The following is a 15,100-nucleotide window of genomic DNA, read 5'->3' on the forward strand; positions in this document are numbered from 1 at the left end:
GTTATGCTTGAATTGGGTTAGGGAAGAACTCCATTTTGTATGGATGGGAAGCCTATTTCAGAGAAGTAGTTGCCTCTGGGACACATACCTGTGCCTTCAATGTGTCCCACTTAAGTCACAAGCAAGGTGTATGTCCTTCGATTGGGTAATTCTGACCCCGTTCGTTTTGCAGAAATGCAGAGGATCCAGAGCAGAATTCAACGATGCTTTCTATGCCAGGCATTGAGCACTTCACAACAGTTTGAGGGCAAAGTACAGTAACAGGGCTTTGAGGCCATCTGTGTAGGACATGCTATGTACACTCTGCATTCATTTTGTGAGGAAGTTCTCTGGACATTCCAGGTGTTGCATGTGCCTGGTCAGATACATATAGAAGGGAACGTTGTACTCTATGACTAGTCTGATGAGGGCCAAATACAGCAGCTTGATGAATTCTTTGGACCTAGGTGTCACAACCTTTCTTATAAGTTGTGCAACAAGGAATGATTTTTTACTACTATAGACATATGTTGGCCAAAGGCCAAACTACTGTCTACATACCTCCCCAAATCTCTGACTAATGGATCTTCTCTTAAAGGAAAACCATCAGTGACAGAGTTTTCAAGGGTAGCCAACTTCCCAAAGAGTACTATTATGTATTCTTGGATAGTGGCTCTGCCACCAGTTGTGTCTGTGTCAACTTTTCTTGGAGGACATTAGTGGTGTCATGTGGAGATTCTATGACTGCACCTTGCTTGCAAAAGTCTGTAAACCTGAATCAGCCAGATGTCCTTGATGATGACCTTAACTTCATAAAAGCAGATGCCTGTGACGCCCCTGCACTGGCCCAGTAATCAAGGAGCCTCAATCCTCTCACTGGCAACAGTGAGGGACGTACACAATGGGAGGATGACAAGTACACACACAGTAAAGTACAATTTCCCTTAAGAGCACACAGATCACAGTCAGTCTGGGGCTGGTTTTTCCCTCTTTCTCCAGATCCTCAATAAGACTACCCACTGGCACAACTACTGGGTTAGGATCTCAGCTGAGGGTTCAAGCCAAGACCTACAGCATCTTCTTTGTCCAACCAGTGCTTCATGTCCCTGCCCAAGTAGGTGACACACACACAGATATTTGATAATATAAATATATATATATATATATATATATATATATATATATATATATATATATATATATATATATGTATATATATGTATATACATACATACATACATACACACACACATATACATATATACACACACACACCTGGCACAGATTTACTACCATGCCCCCTTCTGCCCAGACTATAAGGTAGTTATCACTGCCACCAACCCCTACTTATCAGCTACTATAAAGGCCTTTACAAAGGGTGACCAATTCGACTGTGTAATGTTACTATTATCCAAATGGCAAGTGTGACCAAAACCAAGGATATTTAGAAGTGGCCTGTACAGTGTCACCAAGTACTTATGCAAGTACTCTATGAGCTTAAATATGCCTCACAAATATCAGGCACAAAGATAGGCTTAAATATATTTAATAATAAATAAAAAAACAAGACTCAAATAATACTAACTACAGAGTTCAGAATTACAGGAAATATTTTAAGACATTATTGCAGGACAGTCTCAAATGAATAGAGAAAACATCTAAACTAATCTCTACTATATTCCCATCTCTATCTAAGAGAAATTACTGTACCCTAGTTACTTACTATTAGCAATGCAAATGTAGATGATGATGAATGGTTGTTTCTAGGTCCAAGACAAGATACAAAATACACAGTCTTTCTCCAAGAAAGTTCTAATTACTAAAAAACATTACTGCAGGGTCAACTTGGATGACATCACTCTCAGTCACCTGCCTTCAATTCCCAGGTTAACAGATAACAGAATTTTATCATCTCTGTGTGAGAAGTACATATCTCTCAGATGTGCAGGGAAGCAAGCAATAAAACACGACATTTTAAACCTAGTAATTAAAACTACTTTCAAGCCAACAGAAAAACGTCTAGCTCTAGGCATTGTGTCTGCTTGCTGCACTGAAACTGAGAAATAACACAACTGTAAAACATTTTGATTCCAACTTATTTTCTTGAAGTTTTGCAAGTTAACTCTATGTTCAAGCTTCTACTATTAAAACATACATTTGCACAGGTATATAGTTCATATACATTTCTGTTCTTTTCCAGTAGGGTACACTTTGGTTACATTCCTGAAGCTCAGTATATAACACACAGTTCTGTATAAATCATAGCAATATTCACATATGAGACAGAATTATTTACAAAATTACAGCTAGCTGGGCTGGCAGCATCACAATGCCAAAAAGGGGAAGACCCAGCACAGAGTCCTGAAGGACTCTGCAATTGACAGGCCTCTTGTTGGAGGTAGACTCCCCATCTTAATTTCCTGGGTGCTGAGAGCCAGCTGGCTAGCAAGTGGGTGACATATACTTAATTATGGGAGTTTTTCTACAATGCCCAAGTAGTAAATTGTCACAAGTGTCTTGGCCAGATCAAGGTAGACAGTATGTACTGTTTTGCCCTCATCCATTGCTTTGGTGACCTTATCGAAGTAGACCACCAGACTTGAGTAAGAATGATCAGCCCTTTATGAAACCAAACTGTGTTAGATCCACTGTCTGTGGGTTTCCCACATTACTGTTCATCATTTCCATGATTATTTTATCCATAGCTTTGCATACGAGGGTAATCAGACTATAGTTACCAAGATCCATAGATGATCAGCCATGGTGCAGAAGGATGACCACTGCAGTTCTCCATTCACAAGGCACAAATCCTGCTTGGAGGCTAGAAATAAGTAGCAAGTACAGAAGTCAAAGTAAGTCACGTTTCATTTTATTTAGGAGTCATCTTGAAATATTATCAGACCCCATCAATGATATACTCGGTCTTGGAGACTGTGTCAATAACCTGCTCCCTATTGATAGTATGGACGGGTATCTTCGATGGTATTTCATGAGAGGTGGGGGGGTAAACTTGGCTGACAAATTCATCTCCCAACAGATTTGCTACATCTTCTGCCTCAGCGCTGAACACTTGTCTACCGTCTGAGATTGCAAGCATATCTAAATAAAGCCTTATAGTTGAACTTGGCCTAGGAGGCTATTTTTACCTCAGATTTGGCTTTTGGGGACTTTTATGGTAGCACACTCACCTTTGTTGTCGAAGGCTGAGGGTCCTATTCCTATACAAGGTAGCTTGATTGCTGACACTGCAGTCCGGTATAAAGGGAGGGGGTGCTGCACTCCTGAGTGTGTCATCCTTTGGATGAAATATTAAGCTGAGGCCCCATCTGCCTGAGTTGGTTGTACCTCAGGTGGGATGCAAAGGGTCACACGGCACCTGCTGAAAAAGAGTAGGGGAAGTTCCCCAATGCCATGGCCAAATTTCTCCTAGTAGTATAAACTTGCTAGGTGACTCTAGCATCTCAGCTTGCAGACATTAAAAATAGGAACAAAGGTCCTTGAAAAGTAGGACCATCCAACTAAAAATCTGCAGACTGATCAACATAAAATATGAATTCCAAATGGCACATAAGCTTTGCCAATTCAACTATGAATATGGGGCACTACTCAGACACAGGTTTAAAAACACCAGACTGACCAAAATGATGGAAAAATATAAGCACATAATCAAAGACACTGTAAAATCAGTAGACATTAACAAACTGTTGCAGAATTCTACCATACAAGGTTGCTTATTTTTACTTTAGAAAAACCGAGATGTAACGTCCTTTTTCTTAAGATTATTGCTACAATCTATTATGTTGATGTAGTGTAGGTTTCTGTATATTAGACAACTTCAACAAATAGCTAGGAGTCAGACAAATGTGTGAAGAGCTAACTGAAGCTTGAAGATAGGGACATCCTGTGCAGGGGTAATTAGGCCTGAAAATAGCAACGTTCTTCCAAAACAGGGAAGCTGAGAGGTCTACTGGGCATTGCACTTCCTTATTTTTGACATGCCTTTATTCCCTTTGTTAGGCAGTCTATTGATGTTGGGGTTGCACCAGGGTGGCCTTTTTTTTGGACAGTGTTCTACGCTCATTTCTGGTACACACAGCTATCTCTCTCTGCAGCTATAAACATGACACATGGGTTTCTGTGAACAATTCTACATAAGCAGAAGTGTTTTTAGGGTTTCGGGGGCTTGAAAGCTTGCCAGGTTACCACTTAATGGTAGGAAGTTTACCTTAAAATAGTTTGTATATGTTCCAGGGTTAGCTTGGGTCTCAGGTTTTATTTTTTTTATTTCACAGGAAACATCTTTATATTCTGACCTTACCCGAGAAGACATTACACAGGGGGGGGGGGGGTGCAGTCTTCTTCCATGTTAGTGAGGACCAGATCCAGTATGTCTGTACCCTTTTGAGTGTATGGACTATCCTGTTGTGTGTTTATAAAGTCCAGAAACTTCTGGCCTTCAAGCTTGGGGTCTCATGTAGGACTTCCAGTTTATAGTGAGGCAATTAAAATTATCCACGAGTATGGTATTGGATTCAAGTTTTATGTATTATGGGTTTCCTAGGTCACAGAGGGGGGGTTATAGTTTGCAATGATTTTGTATGGGAATTTAGATGTGGAGAAGCTCAATCACATGATCCTGTTTGACCAGCTTTAAGGTACATTTATGATGCAAATCTTATTACCTCCAACTTTAGTCCCGGCCTGTGCAGTAGCTGGTGCAAATGTGAGGAAGATCTAGCCCTTGACTGCCATGATGCTCTCAGCAGTTCAGTTTTAATCCATGCCTTAGTAGCTGCGCAAACATCTGCAATCTCTATGGTGAGGACAGCATGGAAGGAGTGGAGTTTCTTGATTAAACTCCTGGCATAGAGCAGGAACACCTTTAGATTTTGTTGGGCAAGTTTTGTTATGTGCGAAAGTTTGCACAGAATCTCCAGTTTTCCCTAAAACATCCATCTTTCCGAAATATCTTTAGTTCCATTTCAGGCAGTAGGCTCAGTTCTCCTAGTAACATTACACCGATCTCTAAATCTAAAAAAATAATTTTGGTGAAGCCAACTTTTCTGCATATGTTAGTAAACTAATGAAGACCTCCACTTGAGCTCAGACACGTCTGAAAAAAATAGGTTCTTCAGTTTACACTGAAAATAACAATTTTCCCACCCTAACATTGTGCAACTTTTATTCAACCATACTTACTTTACCCAGTTTGGGATCACAGGGTTCCAGGAACTAAACTTACAAGCAATGGGTGCAAGACAGGGAACAAACCAGGACAGGATCCTGCAGGACATGTGCACATACTGCATGCACCCCTACAAATTAGAGAGTGCCATTTCACTAACTACATGTTATGGGACACCTGTTAAATCCCACAAGGACATAAAAGAATGAATTCTTTAAACAGAAGGCATTTTGTCCAGGAACTAAACTGAAAATACAAGTGCTGTGAAGTATCAACCTTACTGCACCACCTGCTAAACTCACATTTCTTACTCCAATCAAATCATAATTTTCCTACTTACTATACATTATTAGACTAGGTTTATACTGTTAGCACTTTACACGCGTATATATATATATATATATATATATATATATATATATATATATATATATATATATATATATATTCATTCTAGAATAGTAGATTTCCTGAGTATAATTTTAACCATATTTTGAATGTTTAACATTTTACAAATCTAGTATGCTTAATTTATGTTTTAATCCCCATTGTTTTTCAATTCCTAATTTCTGAATGATTAACACTTAAACATCATATCCCACGTGTTACATTTTTTTCTGATGCACTCCACTGAAAACAAACTTTGCTCATTTAGACATTCCCAGTCTACAAACCTAAATACACACTTTTGTAGATATGTGACACTTCGTGTATCAGCAGTACGGCTTTACAGTAACTCCGCTACGACTTCTGGCGTAAGTTCAAAAGTAAGGTGAAGACCGACCGCGAGATGTTACAGAGTAACAGCACATCCTTTACAGAGTGGTTTATTACTACTATACAAAAACTCATGCCATTTAATAATATTTATCTAGCTGACCTAAACCCAATGATATTACTGCATAATTTCATACCTTGTCTACTGCTCTAATAAGTACTGGCATGTTTTTATTCCAACAGTCTCACTCTGTACAACCTGAAAAGTGGTGTACTGCCAATAGAATCAAGCAGGTGACTTGAAAGGGAAAGTGCGCACAATAACAACACAAGGAAAATGCACATGTACTATACCCACTATAGTTCCCCACACTGAAAGTTTATAAAATACATTTAACATATCACAACAACAAATGTGTATATAGATACATACAGACTGCCAAAATTACATTGGTTTGTAGACTCGATAGAAGTTTGCGTCTGCGTAAATATTAAAGAAGCCAATTTCTCACTTAGAAGTGATTGGTTAGTAAGGAAAAAAATCAACCTACCTTCCTCAAGTTCCCCAAAAGCTGATAACAATTGTATTAAAAACGTAGTAATAGCAAGTGCAACCATTCCCGGTGAGAACGCTGCTTAATCCAATAATGTAATACTAGTGAATTCTACAAACAACACTCCAAGCAAAGTGAAACCACTGGTTAGCAAACCAAAATACAATGTTCCATGGAAGCAGCCATTATTATCATCCGAACTGCATTCTGGGAGTCTTACAAGTTTATTAACGTACTCAAATACTAAATGTACTATTCATTTGTAGTAAGCAGATTTTATTAAGGGTTTGTTTTAATCACTAGCGGTTGCCGCTTGTTGTCCTGACAATGTACTCTGGGGTATTAACTCAGCAATACACCGTGCAGTGTTTGCAAATAAAAATAGTGATGTTTGTTACAGAAGTAAGTACTTTCGAATAATAAATAAAATGTCATACTTTTTATTCTAGTTCTTAACTTTTTTCTCCCTCATCCTCATAAAACAGTAAGAGGTGTGGAAACAGCTCAGTCCAGCTCATGACCTCTTCTAAAGACCCAGAGCTGATAAAACTGCTGCTGGGCAGTACAAGTGCAAATGTGTCCTCTTTGGAACATTATTTTCACGTGTTGGTCATTTCTGACTTTGATATGATGAAAACATTTGCAACTTATATACTGCCCTGTGTCCTTTGCTAGAAGCCCACAAAGAGTAGTCTTTATCTATGTAATATTTGGGAAGATAGCGCTTGCTCTACATACTCAAAACAGTTGCGTAACATAGTGATCTCGAAGGATTGTATGGTACAGTCATTCCCCTCAATCTCTTAAAGCAAAAAAATCTAGACAAACCATAAATAATCGGATGATAAAGGCCCAAAATTTTAAACATTGCTCTTACAAACTTAAAAAGTTGATAGAATAATAGTTTTTTGCATTAGCATGAATTTTCCGAAGGGTATAAAGGATGAAACTCGAATAACTGCCATTATTTTCTAACATTACTCCTCAAAGATTTGTCAGAAAACTACAATTTATGAGGAATGGACCAAAAATATGAGGCAAAAATCTGGGCATTCTGTGAAAATCTGGACAGTTAAGAGGTATGAGTATAGGTGTATAAGGTTATTTAGAGATTAATAGTCATTCGGTTTGTAGATATGATTATTTATGAAAGGGGGTTGTGAATATGTTAGTTAGTGGGTTAATTCTAACCAGTGAACGTCTCTGATAGCTGTGCAATGGTACAGGTAAATGAGGGAGATTTGCAGCAAATTTAGCTACCTTGTTGTAGCATTTGTCATGATTATTTAGCTGGGTCACTTGCATATTGCAAAAATAGGTGCTGGGTATAGGAGAGAAGGAAGAAAAGAGAAGGTAAAGGGTTTTCTTGTATTATCAGACATATAAGTTTTACCCCCTAAAGAATGAGAGCCAAGTTTTGGTGTGTTTTATTTAAACAATAACCCACGCCTGGGTGTGGATAATGCTGGATTTACCCACGGTCGGTGTGGTTTGGTCATGAGGGCAAAGCCCGAGTGGCCAAACTAAGACAAACGTGGGTAAATCCAGCATTACCCACACCCAGAAGTGGGTTATTGCTATAATACAATGACATTATTTAAGAAAAAAAATACTTACTTTTCTTAAATAATGGCATTGTATAATGCCTCCGTGCTGCCCTTCCGCAGCTGTCCAGTATTCTACGGCAGTTCTGATGTACTGCGCATGTGTATGCTTACGCAGTACATCAGAGCTGTGTGTGGAAGCAATGGAGAAAGGAAGATCTCAATTTCTTTTTTTTAAGCTATCTTGCTATGTTAAACCGGTTTAACATAGCAAGATTACAGCAACGGAGCACTTCTGTTCTCCGTTGCTGTCTAAAACAAACAAAAAAAAAGTTATACTAATGGAAAAAATCCGGGCGACCGGACCTTTTTCCATTAGTATAAGTCTGATTTATTTATTTATTTATTTTTGTTGAACAGGAGTGTCTGACTGGACATAGGTCCATTTTCAGCGGAGGCCCATGGAGAAAAGCTCCACAGTTAAAATAGACAGTAGTTACATTGGATTACATAGCGATTAACAATTTACATAGCAATTATTTACAACATATTTACAGATGAAGAACATAGTACATCAGTAGACAACTAGAATCTTTATCTGTGAAGTACATAACAGACATTAACAAATGTTACAATAAGAAGTTCCTGCTGTATAATAAGTACTAGGCTTATGAGCATCTGAGCTTGCTATAATCAAGGTAGTTAGTGGAGTGGAAAGAAAGGTAGTGGTTGGATGGGGTGGGTGATATTAGATTGGGAGTTGGAAGGGCATAGCCAGCATGTTTTTAGGTGTGCTTTTAGTAAAGTTTTGAAGTGGGTGCATGATGGTATGGAGGTAATTGTGAGTGGGAGGGAGTTACATAATTTGGGTATGGTGCAAGAGAATAGTGCTTCACCAGCAGAGTTATTGGCTTTAGTGATCTGTAAGTGATTTTTGTTGCTGGATCTTAGTGGTCTGGTGGTGCGATAGGGTTGCAGTAGATTCTGGAGGGATGGGACATTTAGTGGATGGTTTACTAGTTTGTGGGCGAGTGGGAGTTGATACCATTGAAGGAGGTAAGGGAGTTCAAGCCAGCCCAGTTCAGCAAGTGAGAGACAGTGGTTACTACGGTAGGATGCCCCTGTGGCGAATTTGGCGATTTTGTTGTAGCAGGTCTCTAGCTTGTTTAGATCGCATAGCCTTAGGTTGGTATATATTGGAGAGGCATAAAGTAGGGTGGAGATAAGGTGGGAATTTGCTATTTTAATCTTTGCTGCTTTGGTGAGAAGTTGCTTATTTCTGTATAACGCTCCTAGTTTTTTGTAGACTTTTTTTATGGTCATGGATATGCAAATGTCAAATTTTAGTTTATTGTCTATTTCAACTCCTAGCAATTTGGTGTGTTCAGTTGGGTATACAGTGGTGTTGTCTTTTGCTGTGATGTTAAAGTGAGAGTTGTTTTGAGTATGTTTGGTGGGTTGGAAGATTAGTAGTTTAGTTTTGTTTGGGTTGAGTATTAATTGGGCATTGGATAACCAAGTTTCAACAGAGGAAAAGGCTTCCTGTGTGACTTTTTGCAGTTTGGGTAGGGACTGGGCTGAGCAGATGATGGTTGAGTCATCTGCGTTTTGTACGAGTGTGCCATGTTTGGTGGCAGAGGCTAGATTATTGGTGAAAACAGAGAAGAGTAGGGGTCCAAGGATGGATCCTTGGGGAACCCCTATGGAGACAGATAGTTGGGGAGATATATCATTCTGCCATACAACGGATTGTTGGTGGTCAGACAGGTAACTCTGAAACCAGTTGGTGACTGATTTTGAGAAGGATGGGTTATTGAGAACTGAGATAAGTTGTTTGTGTGGGACCATGTCAAATGCTTTAGATAGGTCTAGGAAAGTAGCAGAGGAGAGAGAGCCATTTTTTTATGCTGAAGGATAGTACTAGTAAAGGAGAGTAAGGCAGTGGTGGTGCTATGGTTTGGTCGGAAACCATGCTGAGTATTGGAAAGGAGGTTGTTAGTAAGGAGGTAGTCTGAGACCTGAGAGTGTATGCATCTCTCTAGTATTTTGGAGAGTGGAGAGAGAATAGCTATGGGGCGGTAATTGGTTAGTTCTGTGGAGGGTCTGCCTTTGTGGAGGGGAATTATATGTGATACTTTCCACAGTGTGGGAACGTAACTTTCTGACAGAGATCGGTTAATCAAGATGGATACTGGGTAGGCCAGAGCATCAGCTGCGATTTGTAGGTATTCATTTGGGAGGTTGCCTGCTGCTAATTTGGTGGGCTTAAGTTTAGTTAAGAGTTTTTATGTTGGAGGTGGGTACAGGAGAAAAAGAGAAGGCAGTGAGGAGATTACTAGTTGAAGGTGTGGGTTGGAGGGGAGGGGCGTTGTGTTGTTTAGCTAGTGATAGTATGGTCTGTGTGAAGTGTGTGTTGAATGAGGTAGCAATATTTACTGAGGAGTGAGGGATGTTAGGAGGAGGGGTACTGACTTTACCTGGGTGGAGGATGGAGTTTATGGAGGACCAGAATTGTTTGGGGTTGTGTTGGGAGGAGTCTAGGGCAGACTGGTAGTATTGGAATTTGGCCTGTTTTATTAGCTTTTTGACTCTATTACGTAGTTCTAGGAATTTCTGTCTAGTTGAGGGGGTTTTGGTTTTGCGCCAGTTCTCCCAGGCGTTATCTCTGTTTTTCATTTCTGACTTAGTGGTTTTCTGTAGCCATGGGGAGGGTTATGCTTTGATTCTGGAAAGTCTTATGGGGGCATGGTAATTAAGGATACTCAGGAAGGTAGTATTAAAAAATTCAACTGTGTCATCAAGACTGAGGTACTTTAGAGGATGCCAGTTGCATTCTTTGAGGGATGAGATGAATGTGAGTGGGTTAAAGTTTAGTTTTTTACGTATTTGACGGTAGATGACAGGTTTAGCCTGGTATAGGTATTTTTTGAGTAGGAATGTTGGGGAGTGATCACTAAGGCTATCTGATAAGCAGCCTGTTATATATGACTGGGGGCTCTTACTGACTAGTATCCAATCCAGGGTAGTGTGCTTGGTGGAGTTTTTATTTATCCTGGTTGGTGACTGGACTAGTTGGGTGAAGCCATGAAGGTTTACATGATGGGTTGGATGGTTGCCAGAACAGGATTGCCAGTCAATATTGAAATCACCTAAAATGATAGTTTCTTGGGGGAGATGGTGGGTAGACCAGCTGAGGAGGTTTTCTAGTGGAGGGATGTTTTGGCCAGGTGGGAAGTAGCATCCAGTTATGTTGATGGTTTTGTTTTGGTTTATTTTGAGGTTGGTATATATTATTTCTTCATTGCCTATTTGTGGAGCTGATGATTTTAAGATCTGGATGTTTAGATACTGTTTAAATATTATAGCTACACCGCCTCCTTTCTTGTTTAGCCGGTCTACTCTTAGTATGCCATAACCTGTTGGGAGCATTTGCTCACTGGTAATGTGAGGTTTTAGCCAGGTTTCTGTCAGGGTGACTATATCTGGGGAGTACAAGTCTATGGTGGCATGGAGTTCATGGACTTTGTTAGATATACTTCTAATATTTAGGCTTAGTAGAAGGAAGTCACTTGGCTTTCTATTGGCTGTAATATGGGAGAAGTTGTGGTTTCTAGTCTGATTATGAGGATTGGGATTGGAGATGGTAGGGCCAGGGTTGGGGTGGATGTCTCCACTTAGGGCTAGTTTTGATATGCATGAGGTTATTAGTTTTCTCAGTTTTTGAATGTGTTTGTTTATAAGGGAAATTTTATCATTGTGCTCCGTGGGTGATAGATAGATATGGTGGGAGGGTTACTATGTTAAGTTGTAGGGATGCTTTATGTTTGAGTAATATAGGTAGTAGAATATGTGGGGGTGCATAGGGATGGTTCTTGAGTTGGTGGGAGGGGAGCTGAGTGAGGGTGAGACATGAGTGGTGGTGTGAGTAGTTGTACAGTGGTAGTGGTTGAGTGGGGGAATGATGGAGCTTTGGTAGGATGTAAGATATGCAAGGAGAGTGCATGCAGTGAGCATAGGTAAGGTATGCTTGTACATGTTAGTTGAGGAGGTGTGATAGTAGTGGGAAGATGGAGGAGGTAGTGTTGGGTTAACACTGTGGTTGGCTATTGGAAAGATGCGACGGGTCTATGAGTGTAATAAAGATGGGACCACTGGGGGCAGGAGGTAATAGGGGGCAGGTTGGGGAGCAAAGTGGGTAGAGACCCTGTTAGTTGCTCTTATGAGGGGGCTGGAAACAATCAGGTAACAGAGTTAACTGATAAATGAACATGTGATAGTGACAAGGGTGGTTGTAGTTTTAAAAATGGTGCCTGCCACAGGTAATATTTATTAACTTTGGGATTGTCTTAAGGTAATAAACAGGGAAGGGGGAGGGGAGAACAAGGGTGTGAGCAGGCAGTTTTTTGTACTGCTGCTAATGAGCCAAAGCAAAGACAAGTTTTACAACGGGCATGCTGAACAATCAGCTTGCACGTTTTGGAATATTGATGGGGGGTCATTGTATAATTACTGTGTGAATATGGTTGTTAAATTTCAGTACTTTGTCAAAACAGGTGCCTAATTTTTGGTTTGAAAGACTAGTTCAGTTATAGTGTTGTTGAAGTAGGAGATAAACAGAGAGGGTTTGTTAGTTGCAAGATGTTTTGGGGCAGAAAGAACTAATTTAGACTTACACGGATTCAGGAACAGCTTGGAGGTAGATAACCAGGTTTCTATGTCAGTGAAGGATTCCTAAGTTAGTTTTTATAAGTGTTAAGGTTGTTTGCTGAGCAGATTATAGTAAAATAATCAGTGCACTGTATTAAGGAGGCATTTTTACATACCTTGTTTGTAAAAACTTTTATGGTACACACCTTGCCTGGAAACTAGGAGAAATTGTACATATAACTAATGTGTAGGTAGTTGTGTGACCAGACCCTTATGCCTAAAAAAAAATTCTAATGACAACCACTTGAAAGCAGGGATGTAGGTGCCTTAATTATTATAGCTTTTAATTGAAAGGAAGAGAATGACTGGTCAATACACAGGTGATATCTGTTATAAATGTCTGCATATGCAATGGTGTACATGTGTTCATAGATTCATAGGTAGGTACTAGGCTATCTGCCCAAGGGCATTTATAAGCCTAGCCAGAGTGTGTCAACTTTCGCTGCCCCATTGATTAATTAACTGAGCCTCTGTCAAGCAGGGCCAATGAAGTGATCCCAGGGGTGTATTTTCTGTTACCCATCCACTTGTCAAGGTTTCTCTTGAAGAGTGTTCGTGAGGGGCTCTGCCTAATGTAGTTAGGAATTTTGTTCCAAAGCATGGGGAGTCTCTGTGACAGGAATCTATCCCTCCAGCAAGTTCTATTTATTGTTGTGGTGAGGTTTAGCTCACTAGAGCGTGTGGCTCACAGTGACTTGGATTTCTTTAGGTGGAGCATGTCCATCAATTCTGAGTTGGACATGGCTTTGTAAGTCAGGCAGAGATCACCTCTGAGTAAACGATATCCCACTGAGTACAGCTGGAGTTTTTCCAGTCGGGCTGCAGAGGACATATGTTTGAGGCCAGTAATCCTCTTGGTGAGGTACTTTTGTGCTCTTTCCAGCTGTTGGAAGTGTTTTGTGAGGTACATCCCAAATGGGGCATTGTACTGTATGATGGGTCTGAATGAGTGACAAGTAGAGGGGCACTATAACCTCTTTATTTCTAGATGCGAACCCTTTAGTAATTAGATGGGCCACAAAGAAGGATTTCCTAACTACTTTGGCAATGTGATTGCCAAAGCAGAGATTATTATCTACCTGGTTCCCCAGATCTCTTATTACTTCTTCTGTATTAAGGGGGCTGCCACCTATGTGGTAATTCATGGGTGTTTTGTTTTTCCCAAATGGGATGACTGCATTTTTTGGCATTTATCTTGAGGCCATGACTTTGACACCAGGTGTCCATCTCAGTAAGGCCCTTTTGGAGGATGTCCGTGTCAGCCGGAGAGTCAATTATGGCTCCCAGTTTGCAGTCATCGGCAAACTTGGTTAGCCATAGTCCTCCTGTGTTTGCCTGTACTTCTGAGAAGTATATGCTGAACAGTAGGGGTCCCAGGACCAAGCCTTGTGGGGCACCAGTTATGACTGGTTTAGAGTCGGACCTGGAGCCCGCTATTCTTACCGTGTGAGTTCTGTCTGTAAGCCAGTTGGCAACCCATCTTGTGACGTAGGGGTTTATGTTCAGGCTGGTGAGTTTTTCTGTAATACCCGAGTGGGGAATGGTGTCGAAAGCCTTGGCGAGGTCAAGGTAGGCTGTGTGAACCACTTTTCCCTCATCTATGGCCTTGATGACTGTCTTGAAGAAGTCAACCAGGTTTAGTAGGCATGATCTGCCCTTAACAAAGCCGAACTGGGTCAGGTCAAGTGTTTGGAGGTTCCCAATGTCTTTGTTAATGAGTTGCATGATGATGCGCTCCATAGCCTTGCAGACCAGGCTAGTCAGGCGTATGGGGTTATAGTTACCAGGGTCAGTTGTGGCCCCTCCTTTGTGGAGTGGAATAACCGTTGCTGTGCGTCATTCTATGGGCACATAGCCTGTGGAGAGGCTGAGGTTGAACAGTGTGTTTAGATGGGGGGGTTAGTTCATTCTGTAGTTTGTGCAAGACGCAGTCTGGGACACCATCTGGCCCCACTGACACTGTGTTTTTGGCTTTGGAAAGAGCTGTTTTCACCTGTGTGTCTGTGATTTCCGGGACACTACACTTTTCCAGTATTGTTGTGGGCTCTTTTGGGGGTGAGAGGGGGGGTGAAGTTTGCATTGAATCTATCTGCCAGGATGTTGGCAATATCAGTAGGTTCAGTATATTTTGTGCTATTTTGCACTAGCTCAGTGCATATCTGCGAGTTGCCACTTAAATTCTTAACATAGCTAAAGAAGGCTTTGTGGTTATCTTTTGAATCCTTGGCTATTTTTTTTTTAAGTTAGCCTTGGATGATTTTATGAGGGACCTTAGTTTCTTACTGATACTGATCAGGGATGTCTTTCCTTCTTGGGATTTGCTTTTTTTTAACTAGTTTCCTCCTTCTATTGTATAGCCTGTTTATGGCAGGGGTCCACCAGACTGGTTTCCTTCTCTTAGAGGAGTGAGTCTT

At 40.5% G+C, this 15,100-nt stretch overlaps 1 protein-coding gene across 1 annotated transcript in view; it reads right to left on the reverse strand.

Moving 5' to 3' along the window:
* Positions 1-6,655, reverse strand: part of LOC122787469 (S-adenosyl-L-methionine-dependent tRNA 4-demethylwyosine synthase TYW1-like) — a 2,539,581-nt gene extending 2,532,926 nt beyond the window's left edge. The window contains exon 1 of the mRNA XM_044054205.1: positions 6,433-6,655. Within this exon, the coding sequence (XP_043910140.1) occupies positions 6,433-6,499 (67 nt within the window). The 5' untranslated portion in view covers positions 6,500-6,655. The remainder of the gene's footprint in view (positions 1-6,432) is intronic.
* Positions 6,656-15,100: the final 8,445 nt, after the last annotated feature.

The sequence above is a fragment of the Protopterus annectens genome, chromosome 13.part0 (assembly GCF_019279795.1).
Source record: "Protopterus annectens isolate FY-2018-M chromosome 13.part0, PAN1.0, whole genome shotgun sequence".
Lineage (NCBI taxonomy): Eukaryota > Metazoa > Chordata > Ceratodontiformes > Protopteridae > Protopterus > Protopterus annectens.